General features: G+C 33.1%; 1 protein-coding gene across 2 annotated transcripts in view; it reads right to left on the bottom strand.

Annotated features, from left to right (window-relative positions):
* MPP7 (MAGUK p55 scaffold protein 7) overlaps positions 1-27588 on the bottom strand; it is a 230004-nt gene that overhangs the window by 107336 nt on the left and 95080 nt on the right. For both annotated transcript variants that reach the window (XM_052000274.1, XM_052000275.1), the window contains 2 exons: positions 6561-6638; positions 3435-3515 (listed from right to left, as the gene is read on the bottom strand). In XM_052000274.1, the coding sequence (XP_051856234.1) occupies positions 3435-3515; positions 6561-6638 (159 nt within the window). The remainder of the gene's footprint in view (positions 1-3434; positions 3516-6560; positions 6639-27588) is intronic.

The following is a 27588-nucleotide window of genomic DNA, read 5'->3' on the forward strand; positions in this document are numbered from 1 at the left end:
AATCAGATCATTTTCCATGCTTCTATGTTCATCATATTCATTCTTTCTAACATCACAGTATATATTTCATTACATTTATGTATGGAATTTGTTTATCCATGGTTCAAATGATGGGCAATTTCCAGTTCTTTGCTACCATACCACAAAAAAATTTTGTATAAATATTTTATTGTATATAAGGATTTTCTTGTATCCCCAATGTTGAGCAGGGCCCATACCACACAGCAGATACTTACTGGTTACTGACTTATTCAATAAACAAGGTGGTCGATTACTTCCAAAACACAATGGCTTCATTTCAGTCTTTATCCTTCTTGATCTTTCCTTACCTGAAACTTTGATCCCTGCTAAACTTCCTGCCTGATCTTACTTTGCTCTGTGTCCATGACAAGCTCTCTCCTGCTTCTGTCCAGCCCCTCAGACAGCACCTTTATTATTATATTGGATGCTTTTTCTTACTCCTTTTGTCTCCTCCAGTTTGAATGTCCCCAGGACTCAGTTCCCTAATCTCTCCTCCTTCTCCTCTGGCCTTTTCAGTCCCCCCTACTCCTAAAGCTTTAGTTACCATGTCAATACAAACAACAAATTTGTTTGTACATCTTTTACATACACTTGTTAATGATGTGACCTTGGTCCAGTCACTTAACCTGTCTCTGCATTAGTTTTCTCATCTGTGAAATGGAATAATAGCATCTACCTTCCAAAGGCTGCTGTGAGAATTAAGAGAGATAATGTTCATAAAGCACCTAGCACACTGCCCAAGTGCATAGTAGGTCTATACAAATGCTAGTCATCATCATAATCACTGTTGTAATTAAACTTGAATCTTATTTTCCAACTCCCTCCTCAGAATCTTTATTTGATTATCATTGTGAAACTTGGAAATCTAACTTGTCAAAATTGAATTTTAATTTCCACACTACTGTTCACATCATAATCTATCTTCAGTCACTCAGGATTGAAAGTTGAGAGGCATTTGTATCTTTCTTCTCTCATATTTTTTTTAAGTTGACAAAATCTAATTACTTCCCAACTTATCAATTTTTTTTCAAGACAAATTTTCCCTATCTTTCCCAGACTGGAAGTGGAGGCGCTACTAATGAGCACAATTCCACTTATTGGAACAGGAGCTGTGACATGCTCCATTCTCCAATCTGGACCAGTTCACCCTTCCTTAGTCAAATAACTTGATGTATATTAGTCAAGGAACCAGGTATGTATATGAATTAGGGGGTATCTGCCCCCATTTCTAGAGATTCAGCAAATTAATAACAAACTTAGTACAGACATTTTAGGGACTTAGTCTCCTGAAACTCAGAACTCCAGAGCTCAAGAGATTTGCCTGTTCACCCTTTCATGCAGCCTGCTTGTACTATTTTGTATTATTATTATTATCTTGTCTATCATTTTCAGATCCAAATGTAAAAAATTCCATCTCTTCAGTATCATAAGCATCTACGCCTTTTTTGCTGCCAAAAATAATTTAATTCAAACATCACTTGTGCATTTTCAAAGCCTACTTTTTAAATTCCCTGAAATATTAATAAATAATATTACTTTGTTCTAAAAAGCTCTTTCCAGACTCCTGGGAAACACCCCTAAAAAAGATAGGACAAAGAGACTTTCCTTGGGAAAAATGGATTAAGGGTTGTACCCAAGCTTTTAACAAATAAGAACTCTAGACTTGTTTACTTCATGGCCTCTCCACCAACTAAAATAAACTAGGAATGGGATCCATCATGCTCCATGAAGAAAGAATTAAGATATGTTTTGAAGGGAGTAGATATCTTCATTTATTCCAGGAGTGAAAGGAGTAGCTCACAAAAGAGTGAGATTGCCACTCAATAATTCTGCAATGTTAATCCAAATGGTATTTTTACATATTTTGATTTCTTGTTCAAGATTACTATAAGTTATCTGAAAAACACCTTGAGAGAGAATCACTGGAGAACATGTGGGACTATGTCAGTTTGGATATCTCTCTTCAATCTAGAAATATCTGGATAATAGATTAGTGTGAAATTAAATAAAATTATTTTAGCAGACATGAGCCTAAAATTGCAGGATATAGTATAGTTCTGATCATTTTTATTTTATATCCTAGACTAAATAAACTCTAAGCCTGAAGTTTTCTGCTCTGCTATTAACCCTTCATGTAGACAAGAAAGTCATCCTCTTAACATATTAATATATTAGCATGGTCTTATCATAACCTTACTCAGAAACTTTTATTATCTCCATTAGATTCTAAGTTCCTTCAAGTCAATGACTATACCACTTCTTAGCTTTGCATCTCCAGTACCTAGCATAGCATCTTACACATAGTTGTTGTTGAGAAAGAACAAATGTGTTAGTTGTACAAGTCATAACTAGTTTAGATACACATAAAAATTATGTTTTAAATGGAATACTAGAACTGCTAAGTCTGGAACACATAGCTATAGAATTAAGAAAAGAACACAAGGTGAATGTGCAAAGTCTCTACTTCCCCCAGCTGCTCCGCTTGGGTTCAACTCCAGGAACCTCCAGCTGTCCCCTGGATGGGCTCCTCCCCGGCAATATGTTTTAGTTCTGGCACTCCACACCCCTAAGGTAGCCTCCCTCCTGTAACTGGAGGACTGAGCAGTTTATACAGGGCTCAGAGTTTTCTGGACTTCTTTTCCCTTCCTCCAAGCTTCTCTGCTTGGGTCTGACTCCCCATACATCATGTCCCCTCCATCAAGCATCCTTTGGTGCCTCACCCCCTTTTCCTTTTGGCTTCCTTTTGTGTCCTATCTTCCTTCACTAGACTGGGAGTTCCTGAAGGGGGCCAGGGCTATCTTTCTTATTTTTATTTCTAGTGCCTAGCACAAGGTAAGTACTTAATAATGTGTTCTGACCAGTAAGCTATTCACAACAGATGTTTGTTAATTAATTTTAAATAATGGCAGGATAATTTCCAAAACTTTTGCACAGCTTTACTATCTGTGGAACACAAAGTATTTGATAATAACAGTCAATCTGAGTGGAAAAGGTACTGTAAAAACATTGTATAAAAACAACATATAGAAAGGTAGGTTACTTTTCCCAATGGGCTGGAATATCACAACTGTAAATGGAATATAGACAAAACTATTAGTAGTTTTAGAATTTAAAAATTAAGAAATGAAAAATAGTAATTTAGAAGTTATTTCCTTTATACTGTTTTTTCTTCCAGAGCTTACTACTAAACTTCAGAGCTCACAACTAAAGCATTTTTACTTTTTATTGTTTGTTACAATACTCTAATCCAAAAGTATATCAATTCTTTTTCCTTTAATAGGCTATTGCTATTAATACCTTTTCTTCTCTTTAGAAATACATTTGAAAGCTTCCTAAAGCAACAAAATCTTGTCCAATATGAGAAAAGAGAGGTTAATTTTTACATGGATATGTCAGATATAATATGTCCTCACCTGGAGATTGGGTTTTGACAGTAATTTCAACAGCTCTCGGATCTCACTGTTCAATTGCTTGCTCTGCAGTTCTTCAGCTAGCTGTAGGGGAGATTGAATTGACACCAAGAACATTAACAAGGACACTTTTACTCAGGGTGTGAAAACTCGGAATCTATCTTATTCAAGGTTATTACTTTACAGTGTGTTTAAACAGAAGCCAACATGAAGAAAAACAGACTATCAATCACTGCTCTTCCTTTTAGGTTCTCAGCAGATCAATTTAAGCCAAGTTGTTAAGTTCAGTTTCAGTCAAGTAATCATATCTGGCAATAGTGCAGCCAGATCACATACTGATTTATTGCAATGAAGGCAAATCCCAGTACTTTATTTAAGTGAAGGGTCCTTTGCATATAGACAAAGGACTGCTTATAAAAAGGACTGGATCAAACTTTGACACTGTCTATTAAGAAACAGCTTCTGAATGAGGTGGTGAAAACCACACTGCTTCCAAAAATCTAGAGAAGCAACGCTGTGTAGTACTACGGTAAAGAAGGACTGGGCTAATGAACTAAATAAAATTTATGGTTTAAATACAAAGAATCCCAGCATAGACCTTAAATGTGCCTCAGGATCTATTCTTTTAAAAGTTTTATATAACTAAATCATATTCAAATTTAGGCTTCCAGATATTTTACTTCAGCAAAATGTTGCAAGATGATTTTTTTAAAAGGCAATTTCAGCAATATTATTTCAGAAAGACTCTAACATTATAGTACCTATTACATTATAAAGTCTACTTCAGTAACAAATGCCCCCAATTTAAGTCTAATTTTTCTTAAGATAAAATTAACTTTAAAAGTGGATCATCCTTCCTAAACAGTAATATCTCTGACCAAAACTATATCTAAAAGATATTTACATATTATAACAAGAACTCATTTTTTCAAGGCAACATAAAATTTTAAATATTTTTTTAAATCACTAAAAATAGAGGCTCAATATAGCTTTTTTTTTTTTTTTTTTTTTTTTTGGCTGAGGCAATTGGGGTTAAATGACTTGTCCAGGATCACACAGCTAGGAAGTACTACGTGTCTGAGGTGATATTTGAACTCAGGTCCTCCTCATTTCAGGGCTGGTGCTTTATCCACTGCGCCACCTACCTGCTCCAGGTTCAATATATTCTTGACCTGAGTTTTAACCATACTTCTACCACCCATCTTTTCCAGTCTTATCTTTAACATGTTACTCTCTTTCACACAATATAATTTCAATAAAAATAGATAATCCTCCAAACATTAATTGTTTGCACTTGCCTAGAGTTGTAAAATACTCTTTCCCCCTTTTTAGCAACTTCATTATATTCTCCTGTATAAAGCCTTACATGATTTCCCGTAAAATCCTTCAGTCTCAAACCTGACATGGCAGTCATAAATAATGAATTATAGCATTAATGTCTTATTCTGCACCAAAAACTTTAAAGTCTGATTACAGGCCCTATATCTTGCTTAATTTTGTAATTTCTTCAATACCAAGTACGTACATGGACTCTTAAGGATTTAATAATTGCTTATGAATTAATTTCATGACATTTTGGTAGGTTTTTATTGATAATAATAATACTCTATTTTACCAAAATCTATATATTTTATTAAAAATGGCTTTTCAGCCAAGTTTCATACTGAGCCAATAATACAATAACAATAAGATGCCAAAAGGTTCAAATGACATTGGAAAATAAAATATTTGATAAATATATCAAATATGTAAATTTAAACATGTTGAGTGCCTTTAAAAGATTATGTCTTGGAAAAGTGTTTTAGGAACTGTTTTAGAGAATTACAAGATAATGGGCTTCAACATCTTTATTTTAATCTTATTAACCTTAATTTCAAAAAGGCTTTCCCACATACACACAACATTATGAGATTTCATGGTAGAAGGTTTGGGTGAGATAGGCACAGAGGTGATGTAGCTTAATTGCAGGTAAATAAATTAGTTTTTTCATTAAACTATCACCCACTCTATTGCTTGTAAATGAAAAAATAGAAGTAGTTTGTATCCAAGCAATGTCACTGTCTAGAAAAGCATCATCTATATGGATTCTAAGTATAATTACTAATGCTTTAGACATATAATTTATTTCCTATGCTACTACCTGAAATTTACAAACCTAATCAAATATTCTAAATATTCTCTAATGTACATTTTAATTTAAATTCAATTAAATGTTGACTTTTCCTAAAAAAGAAAAAGTTTTGATAAACAGCAAGGCAGATTTTATTCAATTAATCAAATAAGTTAACAAGCATTTCTTACACATCTAGTAAGTCCCAAGCACTGCACTAGGTTTTGGGGATATAGATAGAAAAGATGACACAGTCTCTATCCTCAAGTAACTTGCATCTTACTAGAATTAATAATTATTTCTCTACCTCATCTAGTTTAGTATCATTGATAAGTTACCCAGGTGGGAGCAGAATTTATCTAAATCCCTGAGTAAGGAAAAAGAAATAACACATCAGATCTCTCCCAAATTCTTTTTAAAGTACAGTTTTAGAAACAGGAAATTAACTGTTCCATCAATGCCTACCACTTTAATTTCTGGTCATGAAGGAAATTTGGAAAGAAATAATATCTATAAATCATTACTATGCTTTATAATGAGTAATACTTTTTTTACTTATTTTATATGCCTCATTTCTGTATTATCTATCATTTTTCTTACTCTGTCTGCAATATTGCCATCTCATTTGTCTTTAATTTTCTAAAGCATACCTCTCGTCTTATGACTTTCTCAAAATACTAATAGTTGACAGTTTCAACTTTTTCAAAACACTAATAGTTGACAGTTTTTTCTCCCTCTAGAGTTCCAATCCTATAAGTTATATTACATAGTTACCAAAAGAGAACAAGAAGGTATCTACGAAATATGTTTTTAGAACAGAAAAGTGAATAAAAATCAAAGTAATATCAGCAACATGCTCAGTGATGACAGGATCTTTGGAAACATTTGCAAATTCTTGTGATTTCAGCTCAAAGGATTACACTTACATGTTTGCATTAAGATGCTAACTTAAACTGTCTCTGCTAATAGACAGTTTTTTGGGAGACACAGTACCAGTGATCTCAGCAAGGAGCACTTACATCATTTGCCAAGGCTGCTGCACCATGGAGGATGGGCACAGGATTCTGTTTCTCATAGTAGTGTAACTTTTCGTGAATCTATAAAACCATTAGAGAAATAGGTTTATTTGTTAGCAAATGGCACAAGACAATTAAATTTTTTTGCACAAACTAGTCTAATTTTTTGAACAAAAGAAATGCCTTCATAGAAAAATAGCATTAATAAATATGAACATGTAATTTGTCTTCTTATGCTGGTAGAGTGTTAAGAATATGAAATCACATGGAAAAAATGTTCAAGTCATTAACTCACAGAAAAAACTAATGAATATGAATTTTTTAAAAAAATTACTAAGGTCCATGATTCTACTATTTGGCTAAATTCTTTTTCATTTATATTTATTATTCTTGTTTCCAAAACTTTGGACTCCATTTGCCTGGAGTAATAAGATATAAAAATAACTCATATTTAAGAACACACACTAAAATGTAAAAACATATACATATTTTGAGTTTTTCAATAATTATTTTTTAAAAGTGAAGAAAACTGAAGTTTAAATAAGATAAGATTTTTTTCATTATTCAAGAACAACAATCTTATTCTAGTAAGTCAGTTACACAAAATCCTTTCAAAACTTGTGTTAAATTTTAACAGAAGAAACTAACAAATGGATGATAATTTTCAAGTCATACTTCATCTCCCTATTTTTTAACATTTTCTATTATTTGCTGTTAGCCTTCATTTGTAGAAATTTAAAAAGAAACTGCACTGTCCATGTAAATAACATTTCGAGCTTCACACTTTTTGTGTATATAAGGTAAATATGCCTTTTCTGACACTATAGGCTTCAAGTATACTCAGAGGTTAAAAAAAAAAAAAAGATATTTTAAAAATATATACAAAAATCAATATCACTTCTTTATTGACAAAATACTACTGGGAGCAAGATATTTTTTGGCAATGAACATAAGAATAGTAAGGGGAAAAAAATTGAAATCATGATGGCTTTTCCAGAATGTGATGGGTTACATTTGTTTTTCTTTCCTTTTTTTTAACCAAAATAGTAGAAATACTTTATCTATAATGAAAGTGAGTTATAATCCAAAAGACACAATAAGATGAAAATAGAAAGATTTGACGAATTAAAGCAACAAGGATCTACAACTTAGTTTTTTTTTTTATTTAAATAAAGGCTATATTATGACTATATAGTCTGCTTAGATTAATCTAGTTTATTTCTAAACCTGTTTGTCACTTGCTTGAATTAAAAATATATATGTATATATTTTATTACTAGCTAATTTTACTTTCTACTAACTTAGCCTTTTAAACATTATTGAGATCAATTTTCACATCTTCTATACTCCCAAAATATTAACCTTAAATTTCCTATGTATTACATCTTAATGTATTTTCTTTTAAAGACGTGCTAGGAAAAATAGATTTGAAATTAAGTGTTAAGTGTTAATTGTAATTGTAAATTGTAAATAATGGGAGCACACTGAAATAATCTGATCTGATTATGTAAATTCTCCCTTATTAGATGAATATATTGCAACCAATAAATTATTCAAGAACTGAAACATATAAAATTTATAATGTATTAGTAAATCTTGAAGCAGAAAGTTCAAATCCTACCTCAGATTCTCATTAGCTGTGTAGCCCTGGGTAAGTTACTCAAATTGGCATTCCAATGAGAAGGAAATGACAAACTCCAGTATCCTTGTTAGAAAGCCCAATATGAAGGAGATACAACTAAACAATAACAATAAATTCACTTAATAAAGTGAATCTACCAAATATGTTAACTATGTAACAAATATATATCAACTGACAGCTAATCTTAAAATTTCCAAATATTTCTAATAGCCATTAATTGATTTTGATCTATAACCTGGCTAGAGAAATCAGTGTAAATTATATATCAATGTGAATTTGTTTGGCAAAACTTGTTATTAAACAATCTATTTCAGAGTAAATACTATCTATTATGGAATGGTTAAATCAGTGTTGAAAATGCAATTCTACTGGGCAACAATTATGAAAATGATAAATAGAGATTAATGGGAAGACATAGAGAAGGATGCAAAGTAAAACAAAGAGAACAAGGAAAACTCTATTTTATATATATAGTGAGTACAATGTAAAACTGGAAATAGGAACAATAATACAGAAACCAAGAACTGGGAAATTAAAATAACACAGAGAGAGGGAATAAGGGGAAGGGACTGAGGAAAGAAGGGAGAGAAGGAAATGGAGTTATCCCGCTTAAAATAAAAATCAAATTGGCAAAATAGGAAATGAAGAAGTCACAACAAATACAAAATAAAAGAACAAATCTACTATATAGTTCTGTATGAATCAAATGGAAAACCAAGAGGAGAATTACCTACAGAAATACTAAGCGTCGAAACCAGTAGAGTGAATGGAAGCAAAAAAAAGCTAAGTGCCTTGCCCAGGATCGCATAGCTGGCAAATGTCTGAGATAGGATTTGAACCCAATTCTTCCCAATCCTAGGCCTAGCATTACCTGGCTCAAACAGGAAAAGAGGCAAATAAAAATTAAAGATAGTAATAAAAATCTTATTTAAAAAAAAATAGCAAACTAGCAAGGGCACAAAGAAAAGGAAACTATAACAGTTCTGCACCTTGTCAAAGGTGCAGGCTAGGCTTCTGATCAAGAGAACAGAACTTCCCATCTCCCCCATCCCTAATCATGTTCACAGTCTCACTGTCCAAGAAAAGAGCCTCACCTAGTTCAGAGGATCCGCTGGAGTAGCCACTAATCTATTTCCAAGGGTGCCTCATTGTGAGAATACCATATTAATGCTAATTATTCCTACTATTTTCACCATCTTTCTGTCCCATTTCAAATCAAGTCTTGATACCTTCAATGAAGTCATTTCTGACTACTGTAACATCTTCATCTCTCTTTTCTTTAAACCCCAATTTTTCTCATATCTTTTCTAACACCAAGCATGCTATTTATAATTATTCAAGGATTTAAACATGTGATGGGTTGATATGCAATGTATGGGTAGAGGTGGGTCAGTTTATGATGTATCTTATGGCATATGGGATTGTTATACTACTGGGAAAGATATAAATATAAATAAAAAACACCCTTCACTGTTTCTGGATACATATTTCTACTCACATGGACTTGAACAGTTCCCCCATCTATCAAATGGTATTGTTGGAGTAGATGACCTTTAAGATCCCTTACTATTCTATGTTCTAGCCAAACTGATCTCCTCTTTTGAACCTTTAAGCCTAGAATGAAGCTTTCCTCCTTTTGAATTTATTGTTGTTTGTGGATGTTCCTATCTTCTTTCAAGGCCCAATATATAGTCACTGTCCCCCTATGAAGCCCTTTTCACTCATTTCCCTCCCTCCCAGACATCCAAAGTGAAAGAAACTGCTCCCTCTTCAGATTTCTCATAACACTGACTATATACATATCACACACACACACACATACACACACACACACACACACACACATCCACATACTCACACACAAATATACATCTCCTCTGTACTGTTTACCTATCATCTCTGTGCTTACCTTCAGGCAGCATTGTGTGCTGAATTTAGAGTCAAAATACTGAATTCTAATCCTAGTTCTGCTCTTTACCACTTGTATGACCTTGGTTTAAGCCATTTCATTTCTCTGTAAAATGAGGACATTAGACTAGATAACTCCCCATAGCACACATCATGTTTAAATTTATGATTTTGTGATTATTGCCCACTCCCATCCACAACTGCTCCCAACACCAGCTGTTCTTGTGTGAAGGGACTATTATCTTTGTAATCTGGGCCCCTAAAGTAATGCCTTGCAAGTTGCAAGTAACAATTAAAAAATGTTGAACTGAATTCTAGATTTAAAACAGTCACAATGTCTAATTTATAATGTCTTGTTATTTTGAGAAAAACTTAGAGCTATCAAGCTAAAGAATAATCAAGAAATTACTAGAATCTTTGCTACAGTCAATAAAGTAACTTTAGATCACAGTATATGAAAAAAGATGGGCACAAGACAAACTTGATAGATAGCAGTGGCAGACCTTATATGATCTAGCCACTGGTTATCACCTTGATAAAATGAAGTGTCGAAATACTGATTTGTCCAGTGTTCCTACAATTTGACAGCTATCCTCAGGTTCTACTGAACAATCTATGCAGTATCTTCCACTTTTACAGAACTACATTTTAAATTACCTTCTGTAATTAACTGTGAGTTTAAACAAAAGAATTGCGATTATTTTAATTCTAGAAAGAAACTTTAAATCATTCTAAATCTGAGAATTACAAAAAACAAAATACTTCCATAGAAATAGAACATAGTTTATGTTTAAAAGATCTTGGTACTCTGTTCTGACATGGTGAATTTTAGAAGTTAAAATTTTAGGGATAAATTCTTATGAATTTCTGACTCATCACTGATACTTTAAAAAAAAAAAAAAAGACTACCATGAATGAACATAATTCTAAATTATCTGGTTGATTATCTGAATTATGACTGAATTATGAATGAAAACTGACATTTTTGTCTAAGAATTACACCTTCCAGGTTAATATTCCTAAAATAGGATTCTAGATTAAGGCACAAGTATTTGAATAAAGTCAAGGTATTCAAATTTCTCCCCACTCCAATCTATCCATCATTCAGCTACCAAAGAGATTTTCCTAAAGCACAAGTTTATGTCCTCTTTCTAATTTACAAACTCCAGTGGCTCCCTATCACTATGTACAGGATCAAACATGAAGTTCTGTTTAGCATTTAAAGCCCTTCACAGAGGAGGCTTTTCCTATCTTTCCATATACTTTTTAGACACAATGTTAGAAGAATTGCACACATTTAACCTATAATAGACTGCTTAGTGTGTAGAGGAGAGGGAGAAAGGCAGGAAGGAGGGCGAAAAATTTGGAACATAAGATTTTGCAAAGATGAATGTTGAAAACTATCTTTACATGTATTTGGAAAAATAAAAAGCTATTAAAAATATGTTACATACCTGTCTAACTTAAAACCCATCACAACTTAACCCCAGCTTGCTTTTCCAGACTTGTATATAACTCCTTTCTTAGGACTCTTGATTCAGCCAAACTGGCTTCTTCTTTGTTCTGTGGTCCAGTAACCCTTCTATCTTCTACATACCTTTGCAGTGGAAAGCTGCCATACTTTCAGTGTATCCTTCCTTACTGGCATTTCAGTATTGAGATGTGTTTCTTTGTATTTCTATATGTTATCTTCTCTGGTATGATGTTAGCTCCTTGAGAACAGAGACTGTTTCTTTGTCTTTTCATCTCTGTTACCTAGGACAATGACTTATTTGTCCAAGGTCCAAGATAGTCCAAAGTAACATTGTCTTTTATGAATAGTTAAAACAATAGAACACTTTGAAAAATAATGCTCAAAAGTGACATTGAAGTTGAACAAATACATGTGACATATGAATAAAAGAAAAATTGTCCAAGTAGAATACTAAATGGTGTTGGTATTAACAATAGTGGCTTGATTCCAAAATGTACTTAGTCTGAGAATGTAGTTTTTGAATGATTAGGTAGAAATATAGTAATGAGTATGGGAAATGGCAGAATAAAGGCTTATAAAAATAGAATTTATAAATATATCAGTAATGAAACATTTCAGCTTTGGGGGGAAATCTGTACTATCATGATGCTGTAAAGTCATTTCTGCATATGAGGATTATTTAAAATGTATAAGGCTATACCTCCTTCTCCTCCCCTCTACTCCCACGCTGTTTCTGTCTGTCTGTCTTGCTGTTTCTATCTGTCTCTGTCTCTCTCTCACATATACATCTTTTTTTTTTTTTTTAATAAAAGATGATTTAGCACTAAAAAAGCTAAATCAAATGTTTATAATTCACAATGGATTTCTTTTACCCTAACCCAAAACAAATATAACATTCACTTTCTTTCATTTGCTTTATAAATTCAGAAGCTGTGCATGAGACAGTTACTTAAGAAGCATTTGTTACCTACTTACTGTATGTACAAGGGCCTGTGCTCCATCCTGGGATGGTAAAGAAAGCTTTGACCTCTTCCTTTGATGTAAGCTAACGTGACTGGGTGGCCAAGTAGATAGAGTGCAGGGTCTGGAGTCAGGGAGCCTTGAGTTCAGATCCTTCCTCAAAAACAGCTGAGAACAAATCCCTTCCCCCTGTTGGCCTCAGTTTGCTCATTTGTAAAACAAGTTAGAAATGGCAACGCCTCCCCCTTCCCCCCCTGTGTCTCTGCCAAGAGAACCCTCAAATGAGTTATCAAAAGTTATACATGAGTGAATCAAAATCTTTAAGGAACTTTAATTGTAATAGGTTCTACAAATGAATCCAAATGTGAACCTGAGAGATTTAGGGAGGGAGAGACAAAAGCCCCCATGAGAAGTTCAGATGAAGTTGAATCTTGGGGGACACCATTAAAACTGAGAATCATAGGTGAAGAGGGGAGAGCATTCCAGTCCCAGGGGACTGCTTGGTATAACTCCATATGCAGGACTGCTGCTTTAATAATTTATTAATTCCACTGAAATTCTTGATCTTTTGTTCTTCCAGATGAATTTTAAAAATTATTTTTTCTAGCGCTATAATTTTTTGGCAGTTTGGTATAGCACTGAATAAGTAGGTTAATTTGGGTAGAATTGTCAGTTTTATTATATTAGCTTGACCTACTCATGAGTACATGATATTCTTCTAATTGATTAGCTCTAATTTTATTTGTGTAAAAAGTGTTTTGTAATTGTGTTCATATAGTTCCTGGCTTTGCCTCGGCAAGCAGACTCTCAAATATTTTATATTTATTTACAGTTATTTTAAAAGGGATTTCTTTATTTCTTGCTGCTCAACTTTGTTGGTAACATATATACTTACAATTTGGGTTTATTTTATATTCTGCAACTTTGCTATAGTTGTTAATTGTTTCTAGTAATTTTTTTAATTGCATCTCTAGGATTCTCTAAGTACACTATCATATCATCTACATATCACCATTTTATTTCCGCATTACCTACCTGATCTCCTTCAATTTCTTTTTCTTCTCTTATTGCTAAAGCTAACATTTCTAGTACAATATTGAATAGCAGTAGTGATAATGGGCCACCTTGTTTCACCCCGATCTTACTGAGAAGGCTGTTAGTTTATTTCTATTACATATAATATGTACTAAAGGTTTTAGATAGATGTTACTTATCATTTTAAGGAAAACTCCATTTATTCTTATGCTCTCAGTGTTTCTATAATATGTTTTAAAAGCAACAGGGAAACACTAGAGTGTATTTAGTTAGAAAAGAAACATGGTCTGAAATGTAGTTAAGAAAAATGACTTGTAGTTGGGCAGAAGATGGATTGGAATGGAGAGAGACTTGGGACAAGAGGCCACCTCCATAATTCAGCAGAGAGCTATGGTCCAGTGGCAAGGTGAATAAAAAGATGGGATCAGATATGAGAGATGTTGCAGGTGCAGAAATAGCAAATTGATTGGGGCAAATGCAGAGTCAAGCATAACATAAGTTACAAATCTAGGGGGACTTAAAGAATGGTTGTGCCTTCAACCAAATATGAAAATTTGCAAGAGGGCTATATTTGGTGGGAAAGATAACATTTAGGTCTGGACATATTGAATTTGAGATGGATCAGGGATATCTAGTTTGAAATATCTAATAAGCAAGTTGGTGATGTGGGACTGGCACAAAGGAATGAGACAAAGACAGCATGGAAAGATTTAGGAATCTGCAAATTATTATCTGGAAAGAGATGATGATTAAACCCATGGGAGCTGATGAGGTCACCAAAGAAATCAGAGTAGAAAGAAAAGAAAACAGAGCCTCAAAAGACACCATCATATATCAGAAGCTTAATAAATAAATGCTGAATTAAACTGTCTATAATTTCAACACATGTGATCACAGATACCTTGAAAATATCAATGAAAAAAATTTTTATTTTAAAGGAATTACTTTTTATCCACAGAAACAGAAGTCCCATTACTACCCATCAGTACAATAATCATAAATAAAACATTTTTTAAAAATAAGTTTTTATTGATGGTTTCTTTTTCTTTTATCACTATAGATATCCCAAGTACCCTTCTTTCTTCTCACCCCTGATCTATCCCATTAAAACAAGTAATTTTTTTTTTTTTAAAGAAGAAAAAAGCTACCATAACTGATCAATCAATACACGGAAAACTCCAAAAAAACATGTTTTATAATTGTGTGAGAAATACTTGTGGATCTCCCACCTCCATGAAGGAATGGAAAATTTTCTGATATTCATTTGAGCCTTGTTTGCCCTTTATATTTTTATTTCATTCACTTTTGATTTTGGGGGTGAGTGGCTCTTTCCATTTCCATTGTTATAGTTACAGTGCGCATTGTTTTCTTGGCTCTGCTTACTTCACTCTGCATCAGTTCATGTGGAACTTTCCAAGTTTCTCTGTATTCATCACACCATTTCTTACAGCATAGTAATATTCCATCACATTCATGTTTCCCAATTTGTTTAGCCATTCCTCAATAGATGGGTTTCTACTTTATTTCTAATTCTTGTTATCACAAAATGTGTTGCTATAAATACTTTGGAATACACTGAGGCTTTCTTCTTATTAAGGACTTTCTTAGGCCAAAAGCCTACTAATGGAGTCTCTTTCTAGTTCAAAAAAACCTTGGATATTTTAGACATTTACTTACATAATTCTTAACTGCTTTCTAAAAAATGGTTGTATTATTTTCACAATACCAACAATGTATTATGTTTTTAAAATAATTGATTAGTGTGCCTATCCTTTCACAATTGCTCCAATACTGACCCATTTTGGAGGGTTATTTTTGCCAGTATGTAGGGCATGAGGTGAAACCACAGTATTGTTCTGATATGTACTTCTTTTATTATTAATGATTTGAGGCATTCTTTCATATGATTGTGAATATTTGCAATTCTTTTGAGAAGTGTTTGTTCATATCACTTATTTATTTTGGAATGGCTACTAGTCATATTCATTTATTGATTGTTTATATATCTTGGATAACAAACCCTTAGAAAATTTTGCTACAAAGGGTTTTTCTCATTTGACTACTTCTCTTCTTAATCTAGATGCATTTTCATTTTTAATTAATCACATATCTATTTTATCTTCTGCAATTGCCTCTATCTCTTGTTTAATTAAGAATACATTACCAACCTTAGCTTTGAGAAGTATATGATCTGTTTCTCTTCTAACTTTTTTATAGTATGATCTTTAATATTAACATCATGGGTCTGTTTATAACGCATTTTGGAATATGGCATAAAGTGTTGGCTTTTAAGCCTAATTTCTGCCAGATTGCTTTGAAGTTTTCCCAGCAAATTTTTTTTAGAAGTAAGAAAGGAGTTTTTTTCTAGATAATTATACCTAAAACATTTTTAAACACACAGACACAGATACAGACACAATGTATGGGATGTGTATATGTTTAAAAACGACATTTGAGATTTCCCTTCTAAATAAGGTAATATATAGAATACAGCTACCATACCTTCCCTGGTCTTTACAGAGTTATCTAAAATGTTTACCTTTGTAGGAAAAATAGAATATTCATTTTGAATTTATTCTGCTTTTTATAGGGGAAAAAAAAGAAAGGTTCCATTATCCAGGATCACTTTTTAGTCAGTAACAAAAACTTTTGATGACTTTGCTTATAGGAAGAATGTCCCTAGGTGGTCAGAGGAAATTCAGACTGAAGCCAACAACTCATACTTGTTCCAAAATAAATTTTACTTCTAGCTCAAAGTCAAACATCCTAAGTTGCTACTGTATAAAGCATTTTTACTTTTCAATTTTTAATCTCACTTTATGCTTCTTTCACAATAGTATCCAAAAATTAATTTATAAAGGTCTTAAAAATGTGTTTGTTCATATAGCAAAACCTGCTAATGGAACAGAAATGGTAAAATTACAAATTACTAAGAACTAGTAATTTTCATACAGATTTAAAAACATGTGTTATGGTAGAATGTAAGGAATTCTGTTTTTCCTTCCTAAAGCAGACAATTCAAGATAGTAAGTTAAGGAATACCGAAAACAGGCAATTTCAAAAAACATGGAGCTAAAAGGAGAAAAATGTATATGTTATCATTCTCTAGCAATAACTCATATACAAGTGGCAGATCAAAAATATCCTAAAGGCTCTGCTAAACTAAAATAAGTATTTTTTCAATTCTAAGTCTGTTTGTTTTTTGTTTTTTTTTTAAGAAAGTTTATTACTAATTTTGGAGAACCCCACAATGAGACAACCAAATGATAAACAAAAAGGGTATGTTTGGTGGGAGAGAAGAAGAATTGATGGTTTTTGATCTACCCAGAACAACGAAATGCATAAGTCAATATATATTCATACATATTGTATCCCCTAAGACATCACCTCTAGGAAGCTACATGTTCTATGAGAATGAGGAACATTTCACTTTTTTCTCTATATCCATAGCACCCCACATGCTATACTGCCCATACAAGAGCAGAAGCTTAACAGATAAATATTGAATTCCACTGTCAACAATTCCAATATAAGCAAAGTTACCTTAAAAGTAAAGAAATATTACCCAGTCAAAAAACAATTATTAAGCACTTACTGTGAAATAGACACAAATACTCCCTTACTTCAAGAATCTCACATTCTAGTAGGAAATACCTATACAAATAACTGTGTATCTATATAAAAGATAAAATGTAAGTAGTCTTAGAAAGAAGACATTAGTACTAAGTAGGGTCAAGAAAAGATTCTTATAGAAAATGGGATTTTAATCTAAATATGAAAAAAAAAAAAAAAGCCAGGAAAGATAGCAGGCAGAGGCAGGAAGCAAAGTGTTCCAGACATAGGAACACTCAATGAAATGGCTCAAAGTCAGGATATGGAGTGCTTTGTGTAAAAAACCTGAAGGAAGCTAGTATCACTTAGAGTACTTAAAAATTGGAAACAGTGAGGACCAAGTTAGAAAAGCTTTAAATGTTAAGCAGAAGATTTTACATTTGGTCATGAAAGTAATAATAAAGTACTAGTGTTTATTAAGCAAGAAGGAACGACAAGATCAGACCTGCATTTTAGGAAGACCACTTTGATACCTGAATGGAAAAGTGACTGGAGTTCAGAGAGACTTGAAGCAGAAAGACCACTAAAAGGCTATTTTGTAATAGTTCAGGCATGAAGGGATGAGGGTTTGCATCAGGGTGGTAGCAGTGTCAGAGGAGAGAATGACAAAGATAAAGGCCTCATTTCTAAAATATATAGACAACTGACTCAAATTTATAAAAAATCAAGCCATTCTCCAATTGATAAATGATCAAAGGATATGAACAATTTTCAAATGAAGAAATTAAAACTATTTGTAATCATATGAAAAGGGGCTCTAAAGCACTATTGATCAGAGAAACACAAATTAACACAACTCTGAGATACACACCTGTCAGATTGGCTAAGATGACAGGAAAAGACCAGGACAAATGTTGGAGGGGATGCTGGAAAACTGGGACACTGATGCATTGTTGGTAGAGCTGTAAACGGAACCAACCATTCTGGAGAATAGTTTGGAACTGTGCTCAAAAAGTTATCAGACTGGGCATACCCTTTGACCCAGCAGTGTTTCTACTGGGCTTAGATCCTGAAGAGATCTTAAAAGAGGGAAAGGGACCCACATGTGCAAAAATGTTTGTGGCAGCCCATTTTGTAGTGGCAAGAAACTAGAAACTGAATGGATGCCCATCAATTGGAGAATGGCTGAATAAATTATGGCATATGAATGTTATAGAATATTATTGTTCTGTAAAAAATGACCAGCAGGAGGATTTCAAAGAGTCCTGGAGAGATTTACATAAATTAATGCTGAGTGAAGTGAGCAGAACTAGGAGATTATCATACATAGCAAGAGCAAGATTATACGATGATCAACTCTTATGGACATGGCTCTCTTCAACAGTGAGATAATTCAGACCAGTTCCAATGATCTTGTGACGAAGAGAGCTAGCTACACCCAGAGAGAGGACCATGAGAACTGAGTGTCGTTCACAACATAGCATTTTCACTCTTTGTTGTTGCTTGCTTGCATTTTATTCAACTTCTTCTCCTTTCCTTTTTTTTTTTAAACTGGTTTGATTTTGATTTTTCTTGTGCACCAGTGTATATGATTTATGCAATTATATAATAATTGTATAAATATGTATGTATATATTGGATTTAACATATATTTCTACCATGTTTAACATATATTGGGCTACTTGCCATCTAGGGGAGGGCGTGGAGGAAAGGAGAGAAAATTGGAACACAAAGTTTTGCAAGGGCTAATGTTAAAGAATTGTCCATGCATATGTTTTGAAAATAAAAAGCTTTAATAAATAAAAAAGGAGGCAATGAGCCAAATATGAGTGATATAAAAATAGAATCACTAGATTCTGCTGATTATTTGATTATGGAGACAGAAAAATTGAAGAGTTGAGGCTACTCTCTATGTTGAGTCAGAAGCAGGGACGTTAAGAAAAGGGGAAGGAATGAAATGTAAAGAATTCAGTTTTGAATATAATGAATTTAAAGTATTTATTGGTCATCTAATTTGAGATGTAATAAGTAATTAAAGATGCAAGTCTGGAGAAGTTAGATCTTTATAAACAGATCTACATGAATATCATTATTAATGTGTGGCAAGAAATGATGGTGTGATCATTTCAATAGAAACCATCATTTCAATAAAAGCAAGGAAAGATCCATCTCAATTGATGCAAAGTGAAGTTAAGTAGAGCCAAGAAAATAATCTACACATGTAGTACAATAAGGTGAATGGAATGTAAGAACTACAGATCAAATTATCAAAAGTGAATACAACAAATAAAGATCAAGTAGGACTTAAATGAAGAAATATGCCTAACCCTTCATGGAGACAGTCCAAAAGTGTTCCTCACTGCACATGTTTTTGAACTTTTTCAATGTATCAATCATCTGTACTAATAGTTTTTTCCTCCAAAAAATATTATTTGTTATATGGGATGGTTCTCTGAGATTGGGAGGCAGGAGGCTTGGGGAGCAATACTTGGAATAACTGTGGTGATATAAGAAACAGAGGCTAGCAACAATAGTTTATTTTTTTTTTAAAAGAATACATCTCCAACCAAATATTAATTTTTATACTCATCTGTTCTACTGTAGATTTTAATAATCAAGACAGGGAAATAAATAAGGTCATTTTAGGTCAAAGGGACCTGAAATACAGAAAAATTAAAACATGAGGTATATAATAGAAAACAAGGTACTTCCCCTCAAAGAGTTTGTATTTCTTGATCTCTAAAATGAGAAGGATGATCTAGATGATCTCTTAAGCCTCTTCATGTTCTATATTAGTGTGACTACTTTAATATGTAATATAATAATATAATTTATAATAATTATAATATAATAAGTAGAAGATACTTCCTTGGTTTTCTTCAACATAAAGAGACACACACAATTTATTTTATAAATAGAAAATATAACTCAAAATAAGAAAAATTCAAAGTTGGTCTAAATCTACCACCATAACCCTCCTCTCCCACTTCAGACACTGTCAAATGTTATATTTTAAAGATGAGGAAACTGAAGAAAATGGAGGTTATGGAACAAGGCGGCTAGCCAGTAGTAGAAACAGGACTACAACCCTGTTCCACTGAATCCTAGTCCTGGTTATGTATTTCATTTTGGTCAAGATTTGGTTCTTTAATGGAGAGGATTATGCTATCCAAGTAATGAAGCAACTGTGGAATCGAAAAAAGCCAGAGAAAAGATCAGGCTTTTACCCCCCAATTTGGGCAAGTAAAGTATTCTAATCACTTAGCACCATCTAGTGGATAAAGAACTCATTGGGAGGAAAGTTAAATAGGGCACCTTATTTAAAAAAAAAAAGTTAATTACTAGATACACACTCAATATCTAATTTACTTAGTAAGTTCACTCACATCTGTTAAAAATTTTAAAAGTATTAAATAAAATAAGGAAATAAAAGATAAACCAACAATATCAGATTTACACTATAATACAAGCAAAAAAATTATCTTTCAGTTTAAGCTTAAAAAGTAATCATTTTGATAGAATTGCAATAGTTTCTCCAAAAACAATCTTTAAGCAGATGATGTACACAAACTTCACGAAGGTTGATAATTATACAGTATTTTGATAATTTGTGACTTTTTCAATAAGAGTTAATTTTCTTCATATCAGAAAAGGCATTTAAACAATCACAGCTAAAATATAAATTTTTACAAAACTTATATTTTGGTAAAACCATTTTCAAATTTAGTCTTCAAGAATATAGAGTGCAAGAGTACACATAAATCAGCAGAAAATGAAAAACTATTATGTATTTACATGCTTCGACTACCAAATTTGATGTTAACTATCAAGTAAAGCAAAAATTAATTTTATCACCTCTATGTCAACTCCAGTCACTTGATACTATGGCATTTCCCTATGGGAAAGTATTTTGGTTGGAAGGATAAGAAGAAAGAAATAGCATATTTTATATGCCTCAAAAATAACAAAAGCAAAATTAATTCCCTTAAACAGGCGCTTGACAAATCAAATTCTAATTCTAAATATGCATTCACTTTTTAGCTAATTTTAATAATTTACTTTATTTTGAAATTTCTGTGTTCTGAAAAAACAGCATGATGAGAAGACAACAATTATTTTCTTTGAAGCAAAATCAACCAAAGTATGTTTTTTAATATCCCTCAAAATACATCTTAAGATAAGGAAATGAAAGGTTCTGAATATTTAATAATAATTCCCTATCCTGCAATTAAGAAAAAAAATTGTTTTGTTTTAAGTAAGAATCATGGCTAGAAAAGCTCAGAGGAAAAATTATTAACAAAATGTAAAATTAAATCCTTTTTAGAGTTTTAGAGAAATTACACAGTATCATCACTACTTTAAAAAAAAACAAGATATTAAAAGTCAAAAGGAAACGGTATTGTGAACTGTCAAGGCACAAAAAAAATTTATTCAGGACGGAAAAGTATTTTTATATTTAAAAAATGGAAACATATGCCTAATTGAATTTTTTAAAAGGAACAAACTACAGCATGTAAAATTTAACATGGACAGGGGAATTGAAGAAAAATGACAAAAAGAAGGCTAAGCTGATCAAAAAATTAAACCTGAAGAATAATTTTGTCCCCAAAAAAATGTAACTGAAGATAACAAAAACATTTTATAGTAGCAAAAACTATATAGTAAACTGTACTATAAAGATATTTCATCCAGGATTGAGTAAAACATTTTCACAATTATAAAAAGACTAGACATACAGATTACAGAATAAATGTGCATCATACACCTTTTCATTACTTAATTTCCAAAATTTTCAATAACTTCTAAACTATGTAAAATTTTATATTAATAGAAAGTGTAGGAAGAACTGGCCCTGAATTTACCAGTTCCTTTTATTAATAAGTGCCATGTACACTGCCATTGTATACATTAATGCTAGGGCTTTAATTAATGTTTTTTGGACTGATGTCAATTTTTTATTCAAATTCAAGATTATTATAGCAAGAAATTGAGAAATGGGACACAAAAGAAAACTTTAGAAAAGTAAATTGTATAGAAGTAAATAAATCACAAATACCTGATACCTTTAGGGAGATTTGGAAGAATGAATAAATGAAAAGGACACTAATATTTATGTGTAGAGAGCCACAGACAGTGGAAGAATTCTAGGTGAGGTACAAGACCCTTCATCCCAGAGGGAACTTGCTGATAATGTCTGGTTCAGTTCCCCATCTCCCCCAAGGGCTCTCAGCCTTCCTGAAAAGTCAGGGGTCATTGACAACCTGTGTTGTGATTGAAGCAGAGTGATATCAGGTTGAAGAGGGATACCAGGTGGTAAACTCTGTACAAGAGCAAATTGTTTATGTAGTCCCACGTGTGTGCCGTATATACTGGGCGCATGCCCAGTGTTGTTTTTATTACATATAAGGGAAAAAGATTCCATTTTTCCACCATTCTCAGAAGTCCCACCTCATCAATTCTCCATTAAGATGGTATATTTTAATCACCCCAGCATGCGGGCTCTAGAAAGCAATAATACGTTTTGTCACCCCAACTTGGGGGCTCTAGAAAGCAGAATACAAACTTATGAAATAAGATCTCCCTAACTACAACACCAGAGTTACATCAAAAACTGTCTCTGATTAACCAAAATAAGAAAGAAAAAAAAAGGATGAAAATGCTAAATCCTTCCTGACAATCAAGAAAGAAGTCCTTAGTCTGCTGTGAGGGCCCTTTTCAGGCACCCACCTCTGGTGTTTACCTTCGCCTAAATCTCACCTGTAGCTCCAAGAAGCTACAGGACACACAGCAGCCACACCCTGGTAAATCAGCTCAGCAGATGGGCCACACCGGGGTGAGGGCAACTAACTAGCTTCAAACCCATCAGCAAGTGAGTGTTAACAAGTTCAGTTTACCCCCTAGCACATAAAGACTTGTTCCAAAAGCCGAGGAGGGGACAGAACCAAGTGCAGTGTATCTCTTAAAGCTTGGTGAGGCAGACCCCGTGGTTGTTTTGGTTTCTGTTCTACCACAAGACTCCAAATGAATCAAGCCTGGAGTCAAGCAGACGACTTGTGCAACTCTGCTTCACTTAAATCCAATTCAAGACAACATCCTAGTGTTGACTAGTGTCACTAGTCCTATTCAAAAAAGGATGAACAATAAGCAACAACAGAAAGTAAACACTGCAAAACTACAAACAACAAGCTTAGCCCCAAAGAGACATGAAAAGACACTATGGATGGAAATGTTGAAAATATTGTCAGATTTGCTGTAAACATTTTGTTTCTATTCTTTTCTTTTTTTCTTTTTTGATGGAATATTTCTCTAGAATCTGTCTTCTGACTTCACTGTTCACCTGAAAAGCTTTCTCCAATGTCACCCCTGATCTCTTCACTGCTACATCTCAGGCCTTTTCCTAACTAAGCCTCATTCTTCCTGACATCTGCACAGGTTGCAGGTGAAGAAATCTGCTTATCAGAGGAGAAATGAAGGTGTCATCCAAAAGATGGTAGAAAGGTAAAATCAACAGGAATTGGAAAAAAATTAGGTAAGAGAAGCGAGAATGGAGTGTGAAAAAATGACACCTCCTGGGTGAGTTTGGGTGATTAGGAGGGCAGCAGGGCCCTCTAAATTGAAAGGGAAGTTTGTTCAGAAGGAATTTGGGAACAAAGATAAATTCTGCTTTGAATATATTGAACTTAATATGTCTATAGAACATTCAGTTCGAAAAAGTGTAAATAGGCAGTTGATGATGAGATTTATGGGTTTACCAAAAAAAAAATTATAAAGTTTACTTTTTAAAAATTTTCTTTGGTGTCCCATTTCTCAATTTCTTGCTATAGTAACTCTTGAATTTGAATTAAAAGTTAACTTCAGGTAATGTCTGCTGCATAAACAGAACTGAAAATGATCAGCAGAGGGATGAAATTGACTGCCTAGGAATTAATGAGATCACTAAGTGATACAGTACAGAAGAAGAAAAGGAAAAACCGCTGGGGGGATGTCCCCAATTAGCTGATGTGACTTCAACAACTAGAAGAGAGAGGTAAAAAAGTAAGAAGAAAGGAACTAGAGGCCATAATATTAGAAAACTTTCTCAAGAAGTTTAGCCCAAAATGGGAGGTTAGAGATGACAAAACAACCAATGGGGATGTCCAGACCAAGCAAGAAGATTTTGATGATGGTGAAGGACATGGGCATATTTGTTGCCAGACCTTAGGATGAAATGAAAGATGTGAAATAGTGACAATGAAAGAGAGGGCAATGTCTTGGAGAAGACAGGATAGAATGGAAATAGTTTTGCATGCAGAAGGATTTGCCTTGACAAAATGAAGAGATACATCTTCATTTAAGATGGGGAAAGAAAGAGAGAGTTGGAAAAGGCATTAGAATGAAGTGAGATGAGGAAGAAGGAAGGAAAAGGATTTCTTGGCAAATAGCCTTAATTTTTTGAGTGAAGTATGAGACAAGATTTTCAGCTGAGTGAGTAAAACAGGAGATAAACGAGATTTTACAAAGGATGATGAAAACACTTGGAAAAGCTATTGTGTCCAGCAAGAGGGTGAGTTAATTAAGGAGGTAATATGGATTGCCTTGGCAAAGTAAGGGTCCAATTGAAATAATACAACTTAAAGTTAAGTAAAACTTAGTACAGTTTCCAGATTTTTTTCCAGCTTTATTCAGCAATTCATATATAGGAGTAAAGAAAGCAGAGAACAGAATCAATACAACACTGAAGCTTGGTAGGGCAAAATAGGATAAAGAAACAAAGACTTGAATAAAAAGGCTAGATCAATTACAAATTAATTTTAATGCAAAATTATCAAGTATAATATTAGCACAGAAACTATAGCAACATCTTAACAACATTATAAACTATGATCAAGCTGGATTACAGCTTTCAAAATCAGAAAAACTCTAAACCAATATAGATTCTTACAGATTTAAAAAAATTAGTTACATGATCTATCAGTAATAAGGGCTTTTCAAAAAAAGATACCATATTATGTGAAAGTATCAAAAAGAATAAATGGCAATCATTATTTATAATATATATTTCTAAAGCCACGACCTATAATATATGCAATAGGGAAACATTAAAAGATCTTTCTAAAAGACTGAAGCTAAAACAAAAATGCACACAATTATTAATTTTATTTGATACAGTTCTAGAAATACGATCTATAGGAGGAAGACAAGAAAAAGAAATTGAGAAAATGAGCATAGTTAAAAAGGAAATAAAATGATCATTTTAAACAGATAGAATAATCTTTTTAAGATCACTCTAGAATCTATTACAATAAAAAAGCAAGCTATATAAACCAATGAAAATCATTAGTTTTGAGTACATTAGCACCAAAATCCAGCAGGAATATATATATGTGTGTGTGTGTGTGTGTGTGTGTGTGTGTGTGTGTGTATACATATACACATGAGTCCACTTACAAAATCACATAGGAATTATAGATCTGCGATTATAAAAGACCCTTTTAAAAAATAAAGACAGACTTAAACAAGGTGGACATTAATTGTTCACGATTGTATTGTGCCTACACAAAAAAAAATGACAATCACTGAGTGCTTATTAAATCCCTACCATGTATTAGTCACTACAGATACAAGCACAAAAGAGTAAACAATCCTTATTTGTATTGATCTCATAATGTGATGAGGAAATTAACAATTACATCATTAACAAGTAAATAAAATATAAATATATACAAAGAAGGAAATTACAAGACAGTCTAAGAAGGTGCTAGCAAGTGAAGTAATCAAATGTTCATACAAAAGATGTCATCAGCTATAACTTAAATGAAGAGAAGAATTCTGTAAAACAAAGATAAAGAGAAATTAGGGAGAGGAATTTTAACTGAGATCTTTTAACTGACCTTTAACTGAGATCACATAGGCTGCTCACTAAGCATGTATCCAAAGAGATTTTTTAAAAGAGAAAGTTTTAACCAATGTATTAAAAAAAAAAAATTTAACAGCAGTATTTTGTTGTTATAGCAAAATCACACAAGCAAAGTGGAAAATGGTCCAACAAATTATGATATATTAATATAATTCAATCTATTGGCCATAAAAATGACAACAGATTCAAAACAATCTGGGGGTGGGGAGGAGAGGTTGTAAGAACTGAGTAAAGTAAAACTAGGAGAAGAATGTATACAATGACCTCATCATTATAGGAAAACAACTTTGAAAGACAAGAACTACAATGCATTGCACTGATAGATATGATTAACCAGGCTACTATAGTCAGCATGACCTCATCCTAGAAATGACTTCATATATATTTTGGATTTGGATTTCGTATATTTCACGAACAGAATATAAATTCCTTAAAAGCAGGAAATGTTTTACTTTTCTTGCTCAGGCCACAGCCTAGTACAGTGCACACAGTAGCTAACTTAATAAATTTTTGCTAATTTGGAACTATGCTGAAAAAGTTATCAGACTGATACCCTTTGATCCAGCAGTGTTTCTACTGGGCTTATATCCCAAAGAGATACTAAAGAAGGGAAAGGGTATGTGCCAAAATGTTTGTGGCAGCCCTATTTGTAGTGGCTAGAAGCTGGAAAATGAATGGATGCCCATCAATTGAAAAATGGTTGAATAAATTGTGGTATATGAATGTTATGGAATATTATTGTTCTGTAAGGAATGACCAGCAGGATGGCGAGACTTACATCAACGGATGCTGAATGAAATGAACAGAACCAGGAGATCATTATATACCTCAACAACGATACTGTATGAGGATGTATTCTGATGGAAGTGGATTTCTTTGACAAAGAGAAGATCTAACTCAGTTTCAATTGATCAAGGATGGACAGAAGCAGCTACACCCAAAGAAAGAACACTGGGAAATGAATGTAAACTGCTTGCATTTTTGTCTTTCTTCCCAGGTTATTTTTACCTTCTAAATCCAATTCTTCCTGTGCAAAAAGAGAACAGTTCAGTTCTGCACACATATATTGTATCTAGGATACACTGCGACATATTTAACTTGTATAGGACTGCTTTGCCATCTGGGGAAGTGGTTAAGGAAGGGAGGGGAAAAGTCGGAACAGAAGTGAGAGCAAGGGATAATGTTGTAAAAAAAAAAAAAAAAAAATTACCCAGGCATGGGTGCTGTCAATAAAAAGTAAATAAATAAATAAATGAAATGAAATGAAATAAAAATAAATTTTTGCTAAAGGTCAGGTATCTCCTAGAATGGGACAGCTATGTGGGGCCAAGGTGCATAGAGTACTAGCCTTGAGTGGAGAAAATATTGTCCTGAGTCTAAATCTGGCCTCTCACCAGCTGTGTGACTCTGGGCAAGTCCCTTGAGTCTATTTGCCTCAGTTTCTTCACCTTTAAGATGAACTCCCAGTATCTTTCCTACGAAAACCCTAATTGGAGTCACAAAGAGTTCACGCAACTGAAGTCACTGAACAACAACTCCTAAAAATGGGAAATCTCTAAACGAT

The sequence above is a fragment of the Antechinus flavipes genome, chromosome 5, assembly GCF_016432865.1.
Source record: "Antechinus flavipes isolate AdamAnt ecotype Samford, QLD, Australia chromosome 5, AdamAnt_v2, whole genome shotgun sequence".
Taxonomy (NCBI): Eukaryota; Metazoa; Chordata; class Mammalia; order Dasyuromorphia; family Dasyuridae; genus Antechinus; species Antechinus flavipes.